This window comes from Hyperolius riggenbachi, chromosome 2, assembly GCF_040937935.1.
Source record: "Hyperolius riggenbachi isolate aHypRig1 chromosome 2, aHypRig1.pri, whole genome shotgun sequence".
Lineage (NCBI taxonomy): Eukaryota > Metazoa > Chordata > Amphibia > Anura > Hyperoliidae > Hyperolius > Hyperolius riggenbachi.
The window spans coordinates 463,564,068-463,588,388 of record NC_090647.1 but is presented as its reverse complement, the minus strand read 5'-3'; the positions used below and the strand labels follow the sequence as shown (position 1 = coordinate 463,588,388).

The 24,321-nt window shown below is 43.6% G+C and overlaps 1 protein-coding gene across 1 annotated transcript in view; it reads right to left on the bottom strand.

Annotated features, from left to right (window-relative positions):
- Positions 1-678: 678 nt before the first annotated feature.
- Positions 679-24,321, bottom strand: part of PIGS (phosphatidylinositol glycan anchor biosynthesis class S) — a 39,745-nt gene continuing 16,102 nt past the window's right edge. Inside the window, exons 6-12 of the mRNA XM_068270161.1 lie at positions 23,581-23,815; positions 21,320-21,462; positions 20,817-20,931; positions 17,830-17,975; positions 15,645-15,745; positions 11,990-12,200; positions 679-3,966 (exon numbers count right to left, since the gene is read on the bottom strand). Coding sequence (XP_068126262.1) covers positions 3,691-3,966; positions 11,990-12,200; positions 15,645-15,745; positions 17,830-17,975; positions 20,817-20,931; positions 21,320-21,462; positions 23,581-23,815 — 1,227 coding nt within the window. The 3' untranslated portion in view covers positions 679-3,690. The remainder of the gene's footprint in view (positions 3,967-11,989; positions 12,201-15,644; positions 15,746-17,829; positions 17,976-20,816; positions 20,932-21,319; positions 21,463-23,580; positions 23,816-24,321) is intronic.

Genomic DNA, 24,321 nt, shown 5'->3' with positions numbered 1-24,321 from the left:
AGTTTACTAAAAGCAATAAGGCACTGATTATGTCTATTTAATCCAACACATCTCCTGGAAGGACTGACAGCTCTTGGGTACACACGATAAGGCTCCTCGGATCAGCTGATTTCGGCACGCGGCTCTGAGAGCTGAGCACTGAAAACTGGGTGCCCCATAGCAGCAATGCTATGCTGCGCGGGGCGCGTATCGGTAATTTGGGGCTCCGGCGGCTGCCAGGCTTCGAATTACATCCCCCTCCAAGTTGCGACAACTCAGAGGGGGAATAGAATTTAACGTCGCCTCTGAGTTAAGCGGCAGCAGGGAGAGCCGTCATTCAGCTCTCACCGCGCCGATCTGAGCAGCGCCGAAATGATCTGCACCCAAGGCTCCTTCCTCAGGAAATCTGATTGTGTTCGATTAGCAACACAAATAAGTAGTCCATTAATTATAAATAAAGCATTTCAATTAATCACATATACTGCTATGTGTTATCGCTTGTTAGCTCAAGGCTTGTTTTTCTTTTTAATTAGATGGCTTTATAGTAGAACTCACATTTAAGGCTGTGGAGTCGGTACAAAAATCATCCGACTCAGACTCCTCAGTTTATGAAACCACCGACTCCAGGTACCCAACATTTCTCTGACTCCTCAACTCCCAACTCATTAGTTTAATTTTTACAAAGGCTATGGATTTGGATTAAAAATCATCCCACTCAGACTCCTCAGTTTATTGAAACCACCGACTCCGACTCCAGGTACCCAAAATTACACTGCAGCCACAGTCCTGCTCACATCCAATGCGTACAATCACAATTACAGGTTGTTATGATGAACGAGGACTGGAGCTGCTCTAATGTATAACTCCTGGCTGTATAATGACCATTCAGTTTTCCAATTCCATTGTCTAACCCAGGGCCATTAAACTCCAGTCCTAAGGGGAGGGGGTCCTCGCACATTTTTGGCACAGCTCAAATTAATGGGACTGAATCAGGAAAGGTGTGGTTCAACAAGTAGAACACATTTCTCCATTTCTCAGTCCATCCTAAACACTGGCATGGATGTGGTGCTCGAGAACTGGAGTTTGACACCTGCGGTCTGATGTGGGTCACACAACATGGAAGCTGATTGGTTACGATAGGCAACAAGCTCCATTATTTACTGACTCATCCCACAAAGTGTGAAATGAGTACTTTCCAAAAGTGTAGTGAGAGCCTCATAGTAGCTGTGCTGTTCATTTTTCTTTGCTCTTTTCTATTGAACCCCTGAAATATACTGTATGCACATTGGCTAGGATATCGATTTGCCTTTGGAAGTGGCCAGTTTTCACATATTTCCAACTCAAGAATCAGAGGTGTAAAAGCTTTAGTTTTAAGCCCTGGGCCACAAACCTACTGGATCCAATACTGTCTGCCTAGAGAATACATTAATTGGCCTGCAGAACTTATTTGGCTAAAGTACTCTGGTCCTTTATACCTTCTGCACAGTGATAATGAGGTCTCCGCTTTACTGATATAAATCCTGGCAGTACCAGGAACAGGAAATGAGGGGTGGCAATAAAATCGAGACAGGTTCTTGCTCTGCCCTCCTCAGAAAAAGGTTTGCTTTTGCTGTTGTCTTTGGGCCATGTGGAGAGATTTATTCACTTCCTGTCAGGTTAGGAAGTGAAGGAGAGTTTACCAGATGGGAATACAAAAGATGTTTAATAACTCCGAACACAAAAATGTTGTGAAATTCAATGTATTACTGAGCTATATGTCTCTGAAAAGGAAGGATGTATAAAGACTAATAAGTAAAGGACGACCCATAATGGAGTGGCACAGGCACTATAGTGACCATTGGATCACAGCACTTTGCCTCTCCCACCACAGCTCTATGAGGGGGCATACAGAACATTTCCAGATGGACCAATCTGACTGACGTTTTCCCAAGGCTAAACTTAGAGGAACTCCAGTGAAAATAATGTAATAAAGTGCTTAATTTTTACAATAATTATGTATAAATGATATCGTCAATGTTTTACCATTGTAAAACCTTTCCTCTCCTTGATTTACATTTATCACATGGTGACATTTTTACTGCTGTAAGGTGATGTCAGTGGAAAAAGATGCTGCTTGCTCTTTTGGCAGTTGGAAACAGCTGTTATTTCCCACAATGCAACAAGGCTCCCACAGTGTGATGTCAAAACCATGGTCCTGACATCACACTGTGGGAGGGTTTTCACCACAATATCAGCCATACAGAGTCCCCTGCTGATCAGTTTGTGAAAAGAAAAAGATTTTTCATGGGAAAGGGGATATCCGCTACTGATTGGGATGACGTTTGTTGTTGTTTTAAAATTGTGGGTTACGGTTTCTCTTTAAAACGAGTTTACTTCTGTTTTTTCTTAATATAGATTTTAAAAAAAAGTGTCTTATTTTCAAGAACATTATCCTAGCTTGATTTTTTTTAATGGATCAATTATATTTACAATCCAAATAATCTAGACTTAACATATACCTCTACGTTTTCGTTGAGATGTTATGATCACTGTCCTCCCATCTTGTTAAAGTGTTCCTGAGGTAACCCTCTGGTCAAAGAACACTTACTTGCATAAGACAAGGGAAGCCTATGGATCCTGTAGAGCAGTGTTCCCAAGCCCTGTCCTCAAGGCCCACCAACAGTGCATGTTTTGTAGAAATCCACAGAGGTAGTTAGTCAGCTCTGCTGATACACTTATTGCCTCACCTGGGAATGTTTGTGGTTTTCTGCAAAACATGCACTGTTGGTGGTACTTGAGGACAGGGTTGGGGAACTCTGCAAGTGTAGAGGCTTACCTTTTCATCCTCCAAACCTCTTATCACTCGCTGTCCCCTCAAAGAAATTAGACATTGAAGATATGGGCTGCGCTTCTCTTTATGATCGAGCCGTGCCATACTATGCCTGCCTGGTAAGCCTAGGCTGCTCAAGCACAAGTGGCTCTGTGCTACTGGGCAGGCACGACACTGCTTGTGCATAGATAGGAGCAAGGCCCAAATCTTCCTGAAGGTCCCAGCGGGCGGTGGCAAATATGAGGAGAACATAGGAAGCCTCTACAGTATTGAGAGGCTTCCCTCTTCTTCAAGGCCAGATTTATACTTTTTGTGCCCCTAGGCATAGTATGTTGTTGCTTGCTTTTCATGTTCAGCGGCCCTCAGATTCCATGTGCAGTCCCCTCCTCTATGTGTATCATGCATGTACTGTAGGCCCTCTCTTTCATAAACCGTTTCCGTGGGCATCCATGTCCCTTTTTAATGCATTGCTCCCCATTTCTATCCTCTTCTTTCATATGCAGCAACCTCCTTTTCTTGTTCAGGTATCCACGTGGGCTGCAGCCACCAAAGGCCCAGGCCTTTGTGGCCTTTCCAGAAATCTGTCCCTGCTCTTCTTCGGCAAGTATGTTTTTTGACCTGAAGTTCACCTCAACAGAGCCAACATCTCTATCAACGCCACAAAATCTGTAGGGAATGATTATTTTCACTGCTGAAAGTACGATCCATAATACATTCTGCTGAAGACAGTAGCCAGCAATTCAGTTTGGACCCAACTTGTACCTTCCCATGATCACTACTCTCCAATCACATATAAAATAACCATCACACATTCAGATAATAAATAAAAAAGAAAAAAAATAGTCAACAGTGCTCTCCTCTCCTGAGGAATCCAGTGGATAATGAATACAGCCATTCCCCATTCAGTCAGCCTTGCTGGGTTCCTTCTTGCCCAATTTGTACTCCTTGACAATCTTCAGCAGAGATAGGAGGATAGGAACCGCCACGGGCAAGAACAGAGGAATATAAATAGCAAATTTCTGATCATCTGGAAAGTACAAGAGGTGAAGCAGTGATGGATCAAAGAAAGCCTTCTCTGAGGAAGTGATGGCTTCTTTGCTGGCTCTAAAGGCATTCTCCAGCCTGCCAGCTTCCAGTTCTGTCAGTGCGATTTGAATAGAGGACACTGCATGGTACACCTGTGGACAACACAGAATAAGACATCACAATCCAGACATTCACATCAAAATTACCCTGCTAGAATGATCTTATGCATCTCTTCAGATAATACAGTGTTGTTCTGAATGAAGGAACATACCCTGAAAAGTACCTGTCTGTTAGGTCTCTCAGGATGCATAATAAAGCATTGCAATTGAAAGTGGTATTCATTTGCAAAAGGATTTGGACAGCAAGGATGTAAATCTGAATTAGGAAAAGGCCAACAAAAGCCTGAAAAAGTTGCATGCTGCAGAAACATGCTGGAATATCTCAAAATTAACAAGGTTGGCTGGTAAAAGGTCAGTAACTAAAAAAAGCATCAGAGGCCGAGTCTCTCAAAAGTAAAGTGGAGGGATACAGTGGCTTGCAAAAGTATTCGGCTCCCTTGAAGTTTTCCACATTTTGTCATATTACTGCCACAAACGTGAATCAATTTTATTGGAATTTCACATAAGACGGTGTAGTGGTGTACACGTGAGAAGTGGAACGAAAATCATACATGATTCCAAAAAATGTTTACACATCAATAACTGCAAAGTGGGGTGTGCCTAATTATTCAGTCCCCTTTGGTCTGAGTACAGTCAATTGCCCATAGACATTGCCTGAGGAGTGGTAATGACTAAATAGAGTGCACCTGTGTGTAATCTAATGTCAGTACAAATACAGCTGCTCTGTGACGGCCTCAGAGGTTGTTTAAGAGAATATTGGGAGCAACAACACAATGAAGTCCAAAGAACACACAAGACAGGTCAGGGATCAAGTTATTGAGAAATTTATAGCAGGCTTAGGCTACAAAAAGATTTCCAAAGCCTTGAACATCCCACTGAGCACTGTTCAAATGATCATTCAGAAATGGAAGGAATATGGCACAACTGTAAACCTACCAAGACAAGTCCATCCACCTAAACTCACAGGCCGAACAAGGAGAGCGCTGATCAGAAATGCAGTCAAGATGCCCATGGTGACTCTGGACGAGCTACAGAGATCTACAGCTCAGGTGGGGGAATCTGTCCATAGGACAACTATTAGTCATGCATTGCACAAAATTGGCCTTTATGGAAGAGTGGCAAGAAGAAAGACATTGTTAACAGAAAAGCATAAGAAGTCCCGTTTGCAGTTTGCCACAACCCATGTGGGGGACACAGCAAACATGTGGAAGAAGGTGCTCTGGTCAGATGAGAGCAAAATGGAACTTTTTGGCCAAAATGCAAAACGCTATGTGTGGCGGAAAACTAACACTGCACATCAGTCTGAACACACCATCCCCACTGTCAAATATGATGGTGGCAGTATCATGCTCTGGGGGTGCTTCTCTTCAGCAGGGACAGGGAAGCTGGTCAGAGTTGATGGGAAGCTGGATGGAGCCAAATACAGGGCAATCTTGGAAGAAAACCTCTTGGAGTCTGCAAAAGACTTGAGACTGGGGCAGAGGTTCACCTTCCAGCAGGACAACGACCCTAAACATAGAGCCAGGGCAACAATGGAATGGTTTAAAACAAAACCTATCCATGTGTTAGAATGGCCCAGTCAAAGTCCAGATCTAAATCCAATTGAAAAATCTGTGGCAAGATCTGAAAACTGCTGTCCATCCAATCTGACTGAGCTGGAGCTGTTTTGCAAAGAAGAATGGGCAAGGATTTCAGTCTCTAGATGTGCAAAGATGGTAGTAGAGACATACCCTAAAAGACTGGCAGCTGTAATTGCAGCAAAAGGTGGTTCTACAAAGTATTGACTCAGGGGGCTGACATCCCTCCCAGACTCCCTCTTCATCGTCTGCAGAGACTTCAACAGCGCTAACCTCCACACGGAGATGCCTCGCTACAAACAGCACATTACTTGCCCCACCAGGAATCAGAACACCCTGGACCATTGCTACACGGTCCTCAAGGATGCGTACAAACCTATTCGACAGGCTCCCCAAGGGAACTCTGACCACTGCCTAATCCATCTAATTCCCACCTACAGAAGGAACCTTGAATCATCCAAGCCAGTCCTCAGGACTGTGTGAGTAAGTGGACAGAAGAAGCTAAGCTACAACTACAGGCCTGCTTCGAATGCACCGACTGGACGACCCTCGAGACAGCCTGCCTGGAGGAATGGTCAGAGAACGTCATCTCCTACATCAGCTTTTGCGAGGAGCTGTGCATCCCTACAAAAACCTTCAGGGTCTACCCTAACAACAAGCCCTGGTTTAACGGCAAGTTACGCCGGCTCCGGAAAATCAAGGAAGAAGCGCATAAGTCAGGAACACCAGAGGAGTTCAAGGCAGCCAGACACACCCTCAAGCGCGAACTTAGCACCGCAAAGAGGGCCTACTCCAACAAGCTGGGGCTCCGCCTACGCTCAAACAACACATGGGAAGTATTGGCAAGGTCTTAGGGCAGCCACAAATTTCAAACCCTCTCCACAACATGCACCCCCGAGCCTCGAACTAGCAGAGAAACTCAACGAATTCTACTGCAGGTTTGAACATCAACCAACCCATATAGGAGACCCGAGGGCCACCCAGTGGGCAACGCCCCCCCCCCCCCCCCACCTCTCCTAGTACTGGCAGTGCCCTCCCAGAACCAGCAGTAGTCCAGGAGTCTGAAGTACTCAGGCACCTCCGGAAACTAAATCCTAGGAAAGCCTCTGGCCCAGACGGCGTGTCATCTATGTGCCTGAGATCCTGCGCTAGCCAGCTAGCCCCCGTGCTGACCTCCATTTTTCAGAAATCCCTGTCGGCTGGCAAGGTACCCTCCTGCCTTAAAAAGGTCCACCATTATAGCAGTACCCAAAAAAACAGGTGTTACGGATCTCAACAACTACAGACCCGTGGCCCTTACCTCGACTGTCATGAAGATCCTTGAAAAACTGGTCCTCACCCATCTGAAAAACTCCACCAACGCTCTCCTAGATCCACTTCAATTTGCATACAGGTCCATAGAGGATGCCATCAACATCAGCCTGGCATACATTATGGAACATCTGGAGAGACCCAACACCTACGCCAGGATCCTCTTCCTAGACTTTAGCTCTGCTTTCAATACGATCTGCCCGAACATCCTGTACAACAACTTAGCGCAACTTGGGCTTGACGGAAATCTCTGCACCTGGATCAAGGACTTCCTCACAAACAGGACGCAACAGGTTAAACTTGGCAGCTGCCTCTCCCAAATGAGGACCACAAATACTGGCGCCCCCCCAAGGCCGTGTACTGTCTCCAATCCTGTTTTCCCTGTATACAAACAGATGTACCTCAACGGCCGACTGCGTTAAGGTAATTAAATTTGCGGATGACATCACCATCCTTGGTCTCATCAGTGGAGGGGACGAATGCACCTACCGCAGTGAGATTGAGCGAATCTGCAACAGGTGTAAGGACAACATGCTTGTCCTAAACGCTGCAAAGACCGTTGAGTTGGTTATCGACTTCAGGAAAAGTCCACCCCCACTCAGCCCGGTATTCATCGAAGGCACTGAAGTCACCAGAGTATCAAGTGTTCAGTTTCTGGGTACCACCATCACCAACGACCTGAGATGGAGTGAAAACACCACTAAATGCCAAAAGAAGGCGCAGCAACGACTGTTCTTCCTAAGACAACTCAGGAAGTTTGGTATGCCACAGGAGCTGCTGTCTAGCTTCTACACTGCCACCATCGAGTCAATCCTGTGCTCATCCATCATCATTTGGTATGGGGGAGCCACCACGAGTGACAGGTACAGACTACAAAGAGTAATCAATGCAGCGGAAAGAATCATTGGTTCACCCCTGCCACCTCTGGACCTCCTCCACGCATCCAGACTGAGAACAAGGGCTTACAGGATCACGAATGACCCGCACCATCCCGGCAGCCGCTTCTTCAGCCGCATGCGCTCAGACCATCGCTACAGGGCTATTTCCACCAAAACCTCCAGGCACAGGAACTCTTTTTTCCCCCAAGCAGTGTGCCTTCTGAACTCAAGTCACACACACAGGAAAACTAAATAGCACACCTGTGACCCAGGCCTAAATTAATGTTTACCTATTTTGTGGTTACCGCATGTAGCGTGCACTACAATACCTAAATTCCCTTGTATGCACATGTTTTTTGCACTACCTGGTTTTATCTTATGTCTTTGTCTGTTCGTCATTGCATGTTTTTTGCACTACTATGCTTCTAATGCCTTTGTACTATGCTTTATGCCGATGTGTACCACAAACAATTCCGAGGGTGGCAACTGCTGCACTTGGCGAAATAAATCTGATTCTGATTCTGACACCCCACTTTGCAGTTATTTTTTTGTAAAAAATGTTTGGAATCATGTATGATATTCGTTCCACTTCTCATGTGTACACCACTTTGTGTTGGTCTTTCACGTGGAATTCCAATAAAATTGATTCATGTTTGTGGCAGTAATATGACAAAATGTGGAAAACATTAAGGGGGCGGAATACTTTTGCAAGCCACTGTATATAGTAAAAACCCATTTATCCTGGACTCAGTTAACCATAAATCTCAAGCAACCAGAAAAAAAAAAAAAAATACAAGCCTTGCAGGATGCATAAAGCAACTCTTATTTATACAGTAATAAATGTGTTACTTTTCTGTCTAAATTTGTTCCTACAGTATTTCAACATGAAAACAGTTTATGGTAAGTATACAGCAAAGCCTATTTTTAACATTTAAGGTGCCCATAACACTTACTCAATTTCCTGCCAATAGACCGCAGATTCGATCACTGATCGAATCTGCTGTAAATTCGATGCGCAAACGCTGAACGATCGACTGATTTACGTCCGAAATCAATTGATCCCGTCGATCTGTCTGCGTGTAAAATTTCACTCGATTGCCGACAGGTCGGGAGTGCGTCGATAGCAGCATTCCAATGTCCAACAACTGACGCTAGCGGCAATACATTACCTGTTCCGCTGGCGCGTGTCCCTTCTCTGCACTGGGCTCCGGCTGGCTTCACTTACTTCCTTGTCAGGGGGAGTTTAAAAAGTAGAGCGCCCTCTACTGTTTAAACTTCCCCGACAGGAAGTAAAGTGAAACTGAAGCCCAGAGCGGAGAAGAGACAGCGGAGACCGGTGGACTCACCCGGCTGGACCAGGTAATGTAAGCTGGGCTCGGCGGCAGCTCCACAGATTGTGAATCGATTTCATAGTGAAATAGATTCAAAATCTGTTTGCAGTGTAGGCAGCCAATAGATCCCTCTTTGATCAGATTCGATCACAGAGGGATCTATCTGCTGGTCGATCTGGTGGCAGTCGACCAGTGTACGGCTGCCTTTACTCAAGCAACCAAAAACTACACTTGTTGGTGCCAGATAGTGGAGGTATAGTGTACCAGTGTACTCCCCAGAATTTTTTTCCAGCCGGGTGGCATGAAAAAGTAGCCGGTTGGGGCGAGATGAGAGAATGCAGTATCAACACTTATCTGCACAACTCTGCTTACAGCAGCGGAGGAGGAGGGCCAATGACAGCCGGGGACTCACCAAAACTAGCCGGGTGGACCACCCGGCTAAAAGAGCCTGGGGAGAACACTGCACTATGAAACACTGCACAGGCAAATTGTACAAAACTCTAAGAATAACTTTTCTCAATATAAGACTGCAAAGAATTTGATAAATCTACCAATATTGCACATTGCTAAAAATTTAGACAATCCAGTAAAATCAGTGCAGACATGACCAAAAGCCAATAGTGGATGGCCGTGATCTTTGGACTCTCAGACAGTACTGCATTGAGAAAAAGATGTGTTGCACATATTACAATGACATGGCTCCACAGTGAAATAGTCTGGGTGGTAAAACGGTCTACATGCTGTCCAGACCTGTCACCCACTGGAAACATCTGCCACATTAAGCAGACAATACTACAAAGGAGACTTTGAACTGGTAAACTCCCTAGCGTTATGATTACTTCCGGATTTTAGGGTCTAAAAGTGGCAAAAAATTTTCTCAAGCTTGTAGACCCTAAAAGCAGGGGAAAAAATCATTCCGCTAGATAGATCTGTGACAGCCCTGCCCATTACTCACCTCGATAACAAGAAGAAAGGAAGATGGAGGAGCGCTCCATAGTGTATTAAAACTTTTAATAATAAAAACGATTACTCACCTCCCCTGGATCCAGCACTGCAATTCTCCCTTCGTACATCAGGTGGCACTCTACCCCTATAGTGAGATTGCTTTCTGTTGTCATGACGACAGACTAATCTCACCAGAGGGATCAACAGCCTCCAAGGACCAGAAGAAGAATGCCAGCGTCTGGATCCCGGGGAAGGTGAACTACAAACGCCTGCTGCGTTTTGGCTTTACATTTACCTCCCAGCGGCTACCCCGATTCAGGATTGGGGATGCCATTCTGAGCTGCAGATTTCCATTCTGAACCTAACTTGGGGGTTACCGCAAAGGAGGTTAAGAAGCTGAACACTTCTATCAGGGAAGAATGGGCCAATATTTCCCTTTCAAAAACTACAGCAGTTGTTCTCCTCAGTTCCCAAACATTTATAGTTTTGGTGAAAGAAAAGGTGATACAACACAGAGGTAAACATGCTAAGTAATGCTTTTCTGAAACATATTACTAACATCAGATTCATAATGGGCAGCGCTCACAGGCTGCAAAGTGAAAGCTCCAGAGATATGCCCAGCCTCTTGAGGCTAAATACACACCTGGAATACAAATCAGATGCAAATTATGTGCTAACACTAATCTAAATTCTAAAATTTGAATGCAAGCTGACACCCCTGGAGGCAGCTAGCCTGAATTATACTTAAGTTTTGTACAGCAGAAGGAAATGGCAGCGCTTCCAAACAGACGCTGCACCTGAATTAACTACCTGCACAAGTATGCAGAGCTCAAATAACGGGCAAATTACACACCTTGCACACCTGAAGCTAACGCCCCCTTTACTGTACCTGTTTTGAATGCAAGGTGTGTAATCTGCCCGTTATTCAAGCTCTGCATACTTGTGCAGGTAGTCAATTCAGGTGCAGCGTCTTTTTGGAAGCGCTGACATTTCCTTCTGCTGATCAGATTCATAATGGACATTTCTTTTTCAAAAAAACGTTAAATCAATGGTTTAAATGATCTGTGACTCGCCTCTTTTTATTTACATTATACACAGCATGCCAGTATTTTTGACAAGGTTATAATTCTGACAGCTGCAGTAATGAAGTACTATACAGCCTGTAGGGATCAAGCACAGTTCAGGCCCTGTAAATCAATCTGTTCTTCATAACAGGAAGTGCAATGCTGCTTCTACTCTCATTGCTTTACAGTCACAGTGCTAGTTATGTCACTACATACAGATCACATTAATGGTTAAAGAGAACCCGAGGTGGGTTTGAAGATTATCTGCATACAGAGGCTGGATCTGCCTATACAGCCCAGCCTCTGTTGCTATTCCAAACCCCCCTAAGGTCCCCCTGCACTCTGCAATCCCTCATAAATCACAGCCACGCTGCTGACAAACAGCTTGTCAGAGCTGGCTGTGTTTATCTCTATAGTGTCAGTCTGCTGCTCTCCCCACCTCCTGCAGAACTCCAGTCCCCGCCTGCATCCCTTCCCTCCCTGCTGATTGGAGGGAAGGGACGGGGGCAGGGACCGGAGCTATGCAGGAGGTGGGGGAGCAGCTGAGACTGACACTACAGATGTAAACACAGCCTCACAGCACGGCTGTGATTTATGAGGGATTGCAGAGTGCAGGGGGACCTTAGTGGGGTTTGGGATAGCAACAGAGGCTGGGCTGTATAGGCAGATCCAGCCTCTGTATGCAGATAACATTCTTTAAACACACCTCGGGTTCTCTTTAAGAGGATTTTTAAAGGTCAAAATATTTAATCATGTCTTGCCGAGTTACAAAATCCACCAACTGTGTATCAATTTTATCTGACTGTAGCTTAGATACATAATCTGCCTCAAAATATGCCATTTGCAGTTGAACTGACATAAATGAACGTGGAAGGGGGAAATCACTGACCCTGTATATGTGGTTTTAACACTTTACATAAGGCAATGGATAAGGATTTTGCAAGACTTACTTCTGAGGCCACGTTATCATTGATCACAATATTGCCAATCTGATCCAGAAGCTGAGCCAAGGAGGTCAATGTAGTGGACACTGTAGCAATATTTTCCACTGCCCTTGTCCAGAGCAGTTTATCCAGTTCCCAGTCAGTCAACCCCTCATTTCCAGGATTTTCCACCAGATAGTTGCTAGGAACGTACATTTTTGAGAGACCTAAAAGCAGCCTATGGATTAAGAAAACAAATGATACATGCTTTTATTGATAACAAATTACGTGACTTGATCAAAATGGATTACAATTGAATCCATTTTTGTAGTTAACATTTACTTAGCGCTTAATTTGACAGATTGCATTCCATATTTTCTAAGTATGTGGCAACTACAAAAATGGATTCCATTTTACAGAAAATACTGGTTTCAGCAGTTCACCCCAAAACATTAACATAGTATTTTGTCAAAATGCTGGAGTTGCTGGCTACTGATAACTAATGTCTATACATGTTAAAATTAACCCAGGAATTGATGACCTCTGCAATCATCTTCTTTTCACCTTCTGGTAGAGTGCAAGTTCGACCAGTTGGTGTGATGGGTCTGCAAATTGCATCAGTAGAAGCGGTCCGGAGGACATTAAAAGTTGATGGGTAAGAAAAAGAAGGTGAAGGTCCAGATGGGTGAACAAAAGTGCATCTAATGGTTCGGACCATGACGCACCAAACCATTAGATGCACTTAGATTTAGAGGACAAAAAGTCAAGGAAAAAAAAAATGAAACCTGATGGGTCAATGGTGTAGGGGCGTCATGTGGAGCTTCTCCCACATTATTATGTCCCCTTGTACCTCATGTCACCCTAGTACCTCTTTTGTCCTCCTATATTCCCCATGTTTCCTCCCCAGTCGTCTTCTGTCCCCATTTCCTTCTTTGTCTCCCTGTGTCGTCTTCTGTCCAAGTCGCACACCTGCAGCGGTCTTCTGCCATGGCAGCATCGGGCAGGCTGTGGCTTCAACAAGAAGGAATCCCATGGCAAGTCAGAGGAGAGAGGCTCCTGGCATGGCTGCTGCAGATTAGTGCACAGCCCTGTCAGCCACGGCTGCCACTGACTGGCTCCGATGGTCTCTCAGACAGGACCACTGTGCCGTCATTGGGCCAATTAGTTAGGGCTGCGCACCAATCTGCAGCAGCCATGTCAGGAGCCCCTCTCCTCCGGCTCACCATGGGATTCCTTCTTGTTGAAGCCGATGCCGCCCTGGCAGAAGACTGCTGCAGGTATGCGGCTTGTACTGTTAGGGGGCACGGAGGGAGAGAAGGGGACACTGAGGGACAGGCAGGTAGGCGGTTTGCGATTGGGTATGCGCATTCGCATTGCGATGTGGGAGGACACATGTTATGTTGCATTCAGACTATAAGACACAGGGACTTTTTTCCCCTCCACTTTTAGGGAAGAAAAAGTGCGTCTTATGGACCGGAAAATACGGCAACTTTCACTTCATTTTTTCCCAAAACATAGCTCAGCCACCATCTTTTGTTATACTTAGAAATGACATACCCATAAAACTCATCAAATTTTAACTTATCTTAATAATGAATGACTGGATAGCTGGTTGATATGAGGGCAAATTAAAGGGGCTTAGTGTAGCATGATAAACAATTACAAAGCTCATTAAAAGCACTCTCAGTTCTGGAATTCTAGGTCAGAACAATACAATTAAAGTGATCCTAAAGAGGGGAGTCCTAATGCTAGGCCAACTGAAGACAATGCTTGTGTGTGTTCCAACAGGCTTTACAAGCAGTGGTACTCAAACCAAGCATAGGATGGGATGGAAGCACACAGCTTATAAGATTTCTTATAATTTCTGTTTTTTAGTCTAAATCCTTTAAATTTGGATTTTTTTTTCTGTTCATCATAAAATTACCTTGGCATTAAGTTGACTTTCTTCATAAATGTGAAACTTGTACAAGCTTGTATGACCTGAACCCATTATGATCCCAAAATGAAACTTTGTGAGGGATAAGGGTATCGTGCAAAGTCATTATGTGATTATTATTTTTCTTTTTTTCAACATTTTAAAATTGCTGTTTAAGAAGTTTAAACATTTTACAGAACATTTGATTGATTCTAAATGTTTTCATGTCACATTTCAACTTAAAGCCCTACAAAGGAGATCAAATGACACCTTGCCCATATCTGTATCTCATCTGGCTCCTGAGAAAATGGAAGTGTAATGAAAAGGTAGAGTATGCAAACTTTGGATCAGGGTCATTTGGGTACCGATTATGATTAAAAAAAAAAAAAAAAAAAAAAAAAAAAAGAGTAAACAGTTTGACAATAAATGGTTTCAGCCAACTCAGCAGCAATGAGTTAAAGTTTTTGTGTTATTCATAGTCTATACAAAATGGTCCCCAACTCCTAGACCCCTGATCCTGGCAGCATTAACCACTTAAGGATCACAGGCTTCCCCCCCCCCCCAGTGACCAGGCTATTTTTTTTTTACAAATTAGGCCACTGCAGCTTTAAGGGCTCACTGCAGGGCCGTACAACTCAGCACACAATTGATTTCACCAAGAGATTTCTGGTGGTGGGGTCTAATCCCCGCTGGCATATTTTTTTATTTATGTTTTTTTTTAATAAATGTCTTTTTTTTTTTTTGTAAAAGGCCTGCCCTCCCTCCCCCCACCAGCCAATCACTGCGATCGGCTGTCATACAGTGGCTTGCAACAGGACAACGACCCTAAAAATAAAGCCAGGGTAGCAATGGAATAGTTTACAACAAAACATATCCATGTGTTAGAATGACCCAGTCAAAGTCCAGATCTAAATCTAATCGAGAATCTGTGGCAAGATCTGAAAACTGCTGTTCACAAATGCTGTCCATCTAATCTGACGGAGCTGGAGCTGTTTTGCAAAGAAGAATGGGCAAGGATTTCAGTCTCTATATGTGCAAAGCTGGTAGAGACATACTCTAAAAGACTGGCAGCTGTAATTGCAGCAAAAGGTGGTTCTACAAAGTATTGACTCAGGGGGGCTGAATAATTACGCACACCCCACTTTGCAGTTATTTATTTGTAAAAAAAAATGTTTGGAATCATGTATGATTTTCGTTCCACTTCTCACGTGTACACCACTTTGTATTGGTCTTTCACGTGGAATTCCAATAAAATTGATTCATGTTTGTGGCAGTAATATGACAAAATGTGGAAAACTTCAAGGGGGCTGAATACTTTTGCAAGCCACTGTAGACATCAGCCTATGACAGCCGATCGCTCCTGTGGGTCCCAGGGGGACAGCTGTGGCACACTGCTGTCCCCAGTACAGCGCTGCATCCTGTCGCAGAAGTAGTGATAGCCCTATGGGGCTATTACACTGAATTTCGGTGCAGTGGGTCCCATCACAGTAAGGCACTGCATGCTGCTGTGAGTTCCAGCACCTAATGATTGCTCAAAAAAGCTCCATGACAGTGGCCTCAGCCATGTGACTCACTCACACGACTAAGATTGCTGCCCGGTAGCTCTCGCAAGGAGATTGCGGATGCTGGGACCACAGATACACACTCCAACACACTGTGCACATCCACAATCTTCAAATGCATGCTCTGGAAGATACCTGAGGACACATGAATTGTCATTTTAGTATCATTTGAGAAAAGCTTTAGTCAGAGGTACAGCATATTTACCGTAATTGGGTCAGGAAAACTTCCATAACTGGCACCATATCAATATCAACATGCACTGGAAATTCTATCTCTTCTTGTTTCCCATGATCCACATTATATACCTGTAGAGAGATGGATATGAAGATACAGAGTAGGTTTCTAGCTAACATACCCAAATGATTCTCTCTTTCTCTGCACAGTGAAGTACACATAGTGGCAAGTTTTATACATACCTGGGGCTTTCTTCAGCCCCATGTGCACGGATCGCTCCCACGCCGCCTTCCTCCCCTGTCTGTAGCTCCGGTATCGGGTCCTGTTAGTTCTGCCAGTTGCGGCTATTCTGCGCAAGAGAAGTCAATAGCTGGAGAGATAAGTAGAGGGCTCACGTCTCTCACTGACTTGCAAGTCAATGGGATCCTCCGGTCCCCCGCCACAGCTCACTGTCCTTCTTGCCGACTTGCAAGTCAACGTCCATGAGCCTGCAGGCCTTTGCCGCACGCATCCTCGTACGCACTCCCGTGGCTGGGAACATCCTGCGCAGGCGCAATACGAGACAATCACTGCTGAACCTGTGCAGAACGCTCCCAGTGACAGGATCGCGAACGAGGACGCTAGGGCCACACAGGCACAGTGGACGGTGACTCAAAGCGAAAGTGAGCCGCCGCGGGGAACCAGAGGATCATTTGGTAACATCGTGGGCAGAGGGCGGCTACAGGAGGCTGGCAGAAGCTCCAGGTAAGTGAAATTTATTGTGCCTTATTGGAAAAGTCTTTCTTGCCGCCTAGTCCTGAAGACATACCATGAAGTACTGGTCCAAGCCCTTTGCCACAGAGACATATCAATCCATGCCATGCACTGATGAGGACAAGAAAGTCCAAAAGAGGCTGTCTGCATGTTGGATTAGTGTGGCTCCGTAAAATTTATAAGCTATAGGCCAACTATACACCAGCGGTTCTGGATGCGCACCTAGCTTTCTGGGGCATAAGAGATATGCAAATTTGGGAGTGATGCATCATGGAATACCATAGTTGCAATTATTGCAGATACCTTCTGGGTGCAGGGCAGTAACTGCTTTCGATTTCCCAATGACTGACAGACCCCAAGCCAGTACATGTGTACCCTGGGCCCGTAGTGATTGTTGCATGCTCACCTGTCACACCAGTACGTCTCCTCCGGTTTCTGGCGTCTTTTTAAATGATCACTGCGAGCATCTGTACAATCAGACATAGGCACTAGTACTAATGCCACTTCATTCGACAGTCACGTGGTACAGGCCCTTTGAGGTGACAATTCGAAGAGACACCGGAGAAGGCAAGGACTTGCGCCGGCATGACAGGTGAGCGTCAAGACTCACCCAGGGGTGGGGGGGTTATGACAACACACACCTGTGGGTGGTGGTCCGGCAGGCAGCAGCACTTGAACTATTTCCAATAAATGGCAGATCGGGTTGCAGATTGACAGGAGTGTGTCTACCTTTAAAGTAATTGTATGTGTGTTGTCTGATGTTTAGGCAGAGATTAGTCTGCCTACCCATCAATACACACAGCTGAAGAAATCCAGGTATCCAGCCTTAGAAAATTGATCAAAAGTTATTTTGTGTGGCCAGATTAACACAGCTGACCAATGCAGCTTTTGCGTCAGTTCTTGCTTAAAACAGAACTGAAGCAAAATAAAGCAGAATAAAAACTAATGGACAGATATTAATAATAATTTGTAATAAATAAAAAAAAACAGCCCCTGGGGGATACTTATCTCAGGAGGGGGGGGAAGTCTCTGGGTCCTAATGAGACTTCCCCTGTCCTCTTCACCCTCTGGGATCCAGCGCTGGAAGCCCCCAAACAGTGGCAAAGTAAAGGTTCACCTTCCCGGCTCCAGCGCAGTATCTGCTTTCTGATAGGCTCCGGCAGAAATAGCCAAACCCGATGAGGTTCGTACTACTGCGCAGGCAACTCAGCCTCCATAGTAGAGCAGACACGATCAGGCTCCGCTATTTCCCCCAGTGGTTGGCTGTATTTTGAGGGGCTTCCAACGCTGGATTCCGGAGGGTGAAGAGGAGAGGGGGGGGGTGGAAGCCTGATTAGGATCCAGGGGCTTCCACCTCTTGAGGCAAGTATAACCCAGAAGATGTTTTTTCTTTACAGATTCTCTTAAATACTGTAACATGCTAAGAATAATCAGAATATAAAATAAAGATAGCTATACCCACCATGATGCCGCCCCAGCGGGGGCTGTGGAATGCATTAGTGGGAACTCTCTTGCCATCCTTGTCATGTATGTAGAGGGGAGAGTGGAAATACTCCGGGACGTAGAGTAGAAAGTTCAGCACAGGGTACAGAGAGGCAGCACTGGAGCCTGAACAATACATAATAAATAGGAATATAACAAACCCCTATACACAATGAAGTATAAAATAAAGTATTTGTTCTCTCCCTTCTACCTTTTCCCCAATAGTCAGTGCACTACTTACAAAGGACTCAAATTATGTTTCAGAGATAAAAACAAAGTTGTCTTCATGAATAAAATATACAGTACTGTTTTTTAATTACATATTTTTGTTGTTAAATGTTACAGGATTGTATAAACGGCTACAAGTAGTTTAAAAACACTTTAAAAGCACATTCAAAAGAGCCAAAAAAACATTGATTATACTATACTATTTGTCTAAATCCAGAGTCTGAAGGTAGATCATTTATCCACGTTACACCATGTTTAACACAGGACTCAACTTAGAAACAAACTTAACTTACGATCAATATACCCCAATTGCAGGTGCTAGAATGCTAAAACTGCTGACAAGTTGCATTTCCCTCCAGCTATAGCTACAGTGCCTTGCATGCATATAGGATTTTATAAAATTTTGAACTTTCATTCCTTGCAACTGGCTTCATGCTCTTGTAAAAGCAGGAAATGTTGCACAAAATGAAAGTAACCTTTTTTTAGGCAACCCCTGCACTACCTTTAACTAGTTACTGTTTTTCAGATAGTATAACTACACCCCGCAGGACTTTACTTACTGACACAGGGGCGTAGATACGAGTCTGTGGCTTGCGACTTCCCCCCGCGGCAGAGTAGTGATCAGTGAATGGGAACAGGTTTCCATTTACAGATCTGGTAGTGAATACTTAGCCGGCATTAATGAGATGCTGCTAGTCATTCACAAACCAAAAGTAAACACACAGGTTTACACTATTTCCGGTGTACTGTTCAGTACACAGGATAAAGTGGAGACATCCAGTGGCCAAAAAGTAAGATCACAAACGTGTTAAATTATATATTTAAAAAAAAAATCCCCCCATTAATTTTAACCCCTTATTTCCCCTCCGCTATTGATACCAAAATAAAATATTTGTTTAATAAAAAAAAAAAAATTCAAAAAAAAGTGATAGCAGTAAACAGTGTTCTCCCCAGAAATTTTTTCCAGCCGGGTGGCATGAAATAGTAGCCGGGTGGCATGAAAAAGTAGCCGGGTGGGGTGAGATGAGAATGCAAGGCCAGTGCTTCTGTACGCAACTCTGCTTACAGCATAGGAGGATGTGAGCCGATGACAGCCGGGTGCTCACCAAAACTAGCCGGGGGGAGCACCCGGCTAAAAGAGCCTGGGGAGAACACTGAGTAAAAAAGAAAAAAAAAATCATCATTATGGACTTTTTTTTCATGTGAATTTCATGAGGGTATATTACTGTTATTTTAATAAATAAGGGCTTGTAATAGTTAACTGCATTAAAAATAAATAAAAATACACCTTTATTTCCAAATAATATATTGTCGCCATACATTGTATTAGGAACATAATTCAAATGTTGTGAAAGCCGGGATCAGGGCTGTAGAGTCAGAGTCGAGGAGTCGGAGCAATTTGGGTACCTGGAGTCAGTAGTTTCAATAAACTGAGGAGTCGGATGATTTTTGTACCAAATCCATAGCATTTGTTTAAATTAGATTTAGGAGTCGGAGTCGAGGAGTCGGTTTCATAAACTGGGGAGTCGGAAGATTTTTGTACTGACTCCAGAACCCTGGCCGGGACTAAGTGGCAAATAAAATGGGTGGGTTTTATTTTGCTTATTTTAAAACTATAGGGGATGGAATTGGAAAAAGTGTATTTTTCATATTTTTCCCAATATAATGCATAGAATATAAAGTAATTAGTAAAGACCAGTATCCCTCACAAAAAGCCTAATTTGTGGCGAAAAAACAAGGTACAGATAATTTTGATGTGATATGTTGTAATAAAGTTATTGGGCCTTATATGCTATATAACCTGTGCAATACATGTATTTGTAAGCTATGATTAAGGAGCCATCTACTGCTCCGATACGCGTGAGCATTTATCTGTAACACTAATATGGATTAAAAGAATAAAGATTTTTTCACTTCACCCCACCATCTGGTGTAGCGGGATTTTTACCACTACTTTTGGACTCTTTGGCTTTGGAATTCCCTGCTCCCATTTGGGTAATACATGTGAGTGTAGCAGTCTCTCTCTTCCTTTTTTGCATTAATAAAGTTATTGGCGAACAAATAGAAGAGGTGCTGCAAGATGAAAATTGCTCTGGTCCATAAGGAGGAAAACCCCTTAGTGGTGAACTAGTTAAACTTGCTACATAGCCCTTCTTCAACAGTAGACAAAGGTACTTGGAAACTCGTAGGATCCAGAAGATACCATGTTTTTTGAAGACTCTGCAGCTGGTCATGCAATTACAAAAGTCAAGCTCTAAAACTCAACCCTCCAATGATCTGTCTTGAAATTCAGGAAAGGGGCAAGTATTAATACTTTGTACCAAAATAATCGTAAACACATTGGAATGTACACAGCTAACTTGGGGGACTTTATTTTTTTTTGTTAATTAAACAGAAGGGTCGATGAGGGGGTGGTGGGCAGGGAGTGACAGTAAAATGTTGGAGGAGAGAAGTGGAACTGGCCATTGAATACCGGTCAACCTTTCTGCAACCAGGCTGAAAGTTGCATTTGCCTAGAGCTCAACGTGGGTCAAGAAGCTGTAAGTACAGTCAGTAATGTTGGACTGTGTGCAGTTTTATTTGTTTACTGTCATTGCAGGAGATCAGCTAATCATCAGCAGTCTTCAGCTTCAGAAAATAAAACAAATTAGCTAATAGGTTATATTACACTGCACTACCATTCAGTACTATAGAAAAAGTGCAGAGATAATATAGAATGGAAAAAAAAAAAGTACATACCAAGTCTTGCCTCTACAGGGTTAATCACATGGGGCAGATTGTGCGCACTCAGGATATAGCTGGATGTTTCCTTGTCAAAACGAGGATTGACCCCAAGGATGGCATAATACAGAATCTAAAGCACAAGCATACAGGGAACAACTTCAAAACAACAACTTAGAAATGCAATAAAACTTGTAAGGTGTTTGCCTGTTGTAACAGGTAGACAACCAGCTAGTCACTGCTTGACCTACAGAACCAGCCCTTTTTCTAGGACATACTACACAGCTGCAGCCTCACAGTGGTGAACCTACCCCAGAACTAACAGGTGCATGGTTGGAGAACATCAACACACACCACTAGTTGAAAAGCCGAGATGTCCAAGTTAAATGACTTGAAAGCTTTACTTTGGAGTATAGAATTTAATTCCCGGGGACAATTTAGCCTAAAATGCCCAATAGCCTATCTGCACCTTTATAAACAGGCCCCATATTGTCCTAACTTAATGCATGTATGTCACTTACCTGAGAGTCCACAGAAAAGTTGGCCACTGGGTGCAGCTTGTCCAAGAATGGCTGGATATAATGGTCTGAGGCAGAGCTAATATTCCAATTCAAGTCGTGAGATTTTGGATCTGGATTAAGAAGGGTGAATGTGATCTCATAGCCTGGAATAGAAGAGGTCAGGTCAAGCTTATCCATTACTCACTTCTAACATAACAGTACATTTGTAAAGTGGCACACAAAGTGTCTACCTTATTCACTATTGAGAAACTTGTAAAGCATAGTAAATATGACAGAATAGAAACCGAAGCTCCACTGCCAAATTTCCTTTCAAGGGGCAAGCTGCAAGTCTGTTATACTGTTCCTGCCTTTAATATTTAGTTTCTAATTTGGAACAAACATACACAGTCAATGAAGTATGAACTAGAGCCTGGTTTCTTACTAGTTAGAGAGTCGCTAGGTAGTGAAGGCAGAACAAGGATCACAGCTTTGGGACTTGGACATTTCAATACAGGTTTACCAATGGCTCTGATATTTCTGTCCTTTCAGGTTTTCTCGCCCATTCTTAATTTCAATGGTGGACTGAGCACAGAAAAGGCTTTTTTTCTGTAGTGAAAGAAACTTCAGTGTAGAATGTGAAATTTGATTTGTGCTGGTGAGTTTGAGTTGTGATAAACAGCATGGAATGATCATGATATAGTGTTGTAGTCAAGAGTAATTTCACCCACCATGGTTCCCACTATGATTATTAACCACTTATAGACCACAGGCTTACACCCTCCTAGTGACTTGGCTATTTTTTGAAATTCAGCACGACCATACAACTTAGCACACAAATGAATCTGGCCTCCTTTTGTTGCCAGCAAAAGAACTTTCTGTTGGTGACATCTGATTGCTGCTGCAGACTTTTTTTATTTTATTTTTTTTTAAATAATTTTGTCATTTTTAAATATTTTTTTTTTCCCCACCGAGGTCCAATCAGGGCGATCCTCTCTCATAGGCATGAGAGGGGATCGTGTGGTAAGCCACTCCAGGGGACAGCCAAGAGACAGGGCTGTCCCCAGTACAGCGCTGCGGTAGATCGCAGCGTTGTCCAACGAAAACAAACCACCATTTACTTTGGTTTCAGTCTGCCAGCAATGATCGCAGCTGGCAGACTGTTGACGCAGCGGAGCTCTGTCACTCAAGCGAGGATCTCCACTAATCTCCTTCCCCAGGACTTGACGCCAATCGGCATTAGGCGGTCCTGGGAGAGCCACTTTGCTGCCGCTGATCGGCGTTAGGCGATCGCAGAGAGGTTAATGGAAGTACTATACAACCTGTAGGCTCTCTACTTAGATATAGATGAATACGATTATACATTTGTATCACAATTTCAGCAGTTCCTTGATGCAACAAAAGTAGACAATAACCATATATGAACAAAAGAAACTAACCACAAATTCTCATACATATTTTGGCCTTTATAAAAAAAAAAAAAAAAAACAAGGATAGGAGCCACAACTCTATAAAAGATGAACTAATAATGGACTTCTGCTGAGAGATTATGAAAAGTGCCACTGCTGACTTTGTATCTCAGGCTTCTTCCCTGGCCGTAGTGGTGACCCTTTGCCTTTAAAAAGGACAACTATTACGATAAAAATCAAAACTTAAAAATACATACATATAAATGAACACTTATACCAGAGTAAGATGCACTATAAATTACTTTTATAAAATGTCACAGTAAGCAGTGAAAATCTGATTGGTCCATCTCCTCAAGGGGGATTCTCAGTTATTTTTTTATTTAAAAAAAGGCTTACTAAACTGCAGTTGCTCAGTCCAACTGCCACACTGCAACAATGTCAAAGATAGAATGAAGGAGGCACTCCAACGGCGTTCATAAACTTGCGTTTGTATTTTTAGATTGCAAAACACAACATGTTTCAGGGTTTCCCCCTTCAAGTGTATTTGCAACTCTAAGGCACACCAAACGTATACAGACAGGTGTGCCCAACCCATTATTGGAAGGCCCACCCCCTTGGTCCGCTGATGTAATAGCCGCTTTGCAAGGTAAAAGAGAGACCAAATGAAGAAGGGGATCCATGTCCACAACAACAGACCTGCTGCTGACACATGAGAAACTTGAAGATACTGAACGGTGGAGGATATTGATGGTAGCATTTCCTAGCATTTTTTTTCTCCTGCAATAACATGAATAGTAACTACGAGGTAGCAGAATGTCAAAAATATTGGCTATAGTGATCCTTTAATACAACATTCAGTGATCGTTGTGTCTGTACCTGGGCTGGTCTTGAAGGCTCTCCTGCTGTTTTCAAAGTCATCTTTATTGAATCTGCTGATGGAGATCCTATCAGAAAGCGAGCCTGTAATAGCTTCCTCTGTTATGGTCATGGTCTGAACTATGTGCTCCACTTTACTATACAGTGTATGTCGGATTTCTTCTGTGGAGAGTGATGGGTCCAAAGTGAGCTTAACCAGTGATCTTCTGTGTTTGCCGATGTAGACGTCGACTCCCTGGAACACAAGCAAGCTTCAGACATGATCATGAATACAAGATGAAAAGTGTCACTATTGGTTGAGATTTGAAATTGAAGCACTTGCTGGGTTTTTACATTACAGCCTTCACTGCAAGATTTCTAACAAGGGGTCTTATTTACATAGCTGAGGTAATACTGCCGTGGACAGGCAGCAAAGTACTGCATGTTGTGCAATCAGCACAACCTGTGGTACATGGGTCACGTGAGCGATGATACTCGCATATATGTGCTAACCAGGCAACTGACCTCAAACAAAGAGGCCTATTTATTTTCACATCAGAGGATCCAGAGCAGCCAAGCGCTAAACTTTCCTCTATTTATCTCATCGCTGCCATGTTCTAGAGAAAAAACAAAAAAGTTTGCCTTCTTAAAACAGAAAGTATTTGTGATTATTCAGGTTGGAGTGAGCATATGTTTCCCACAATGCTTCACTGCTGAATATGCAAATCACTTTGTTGTCCCTGATAGCTAACCACACCTCCG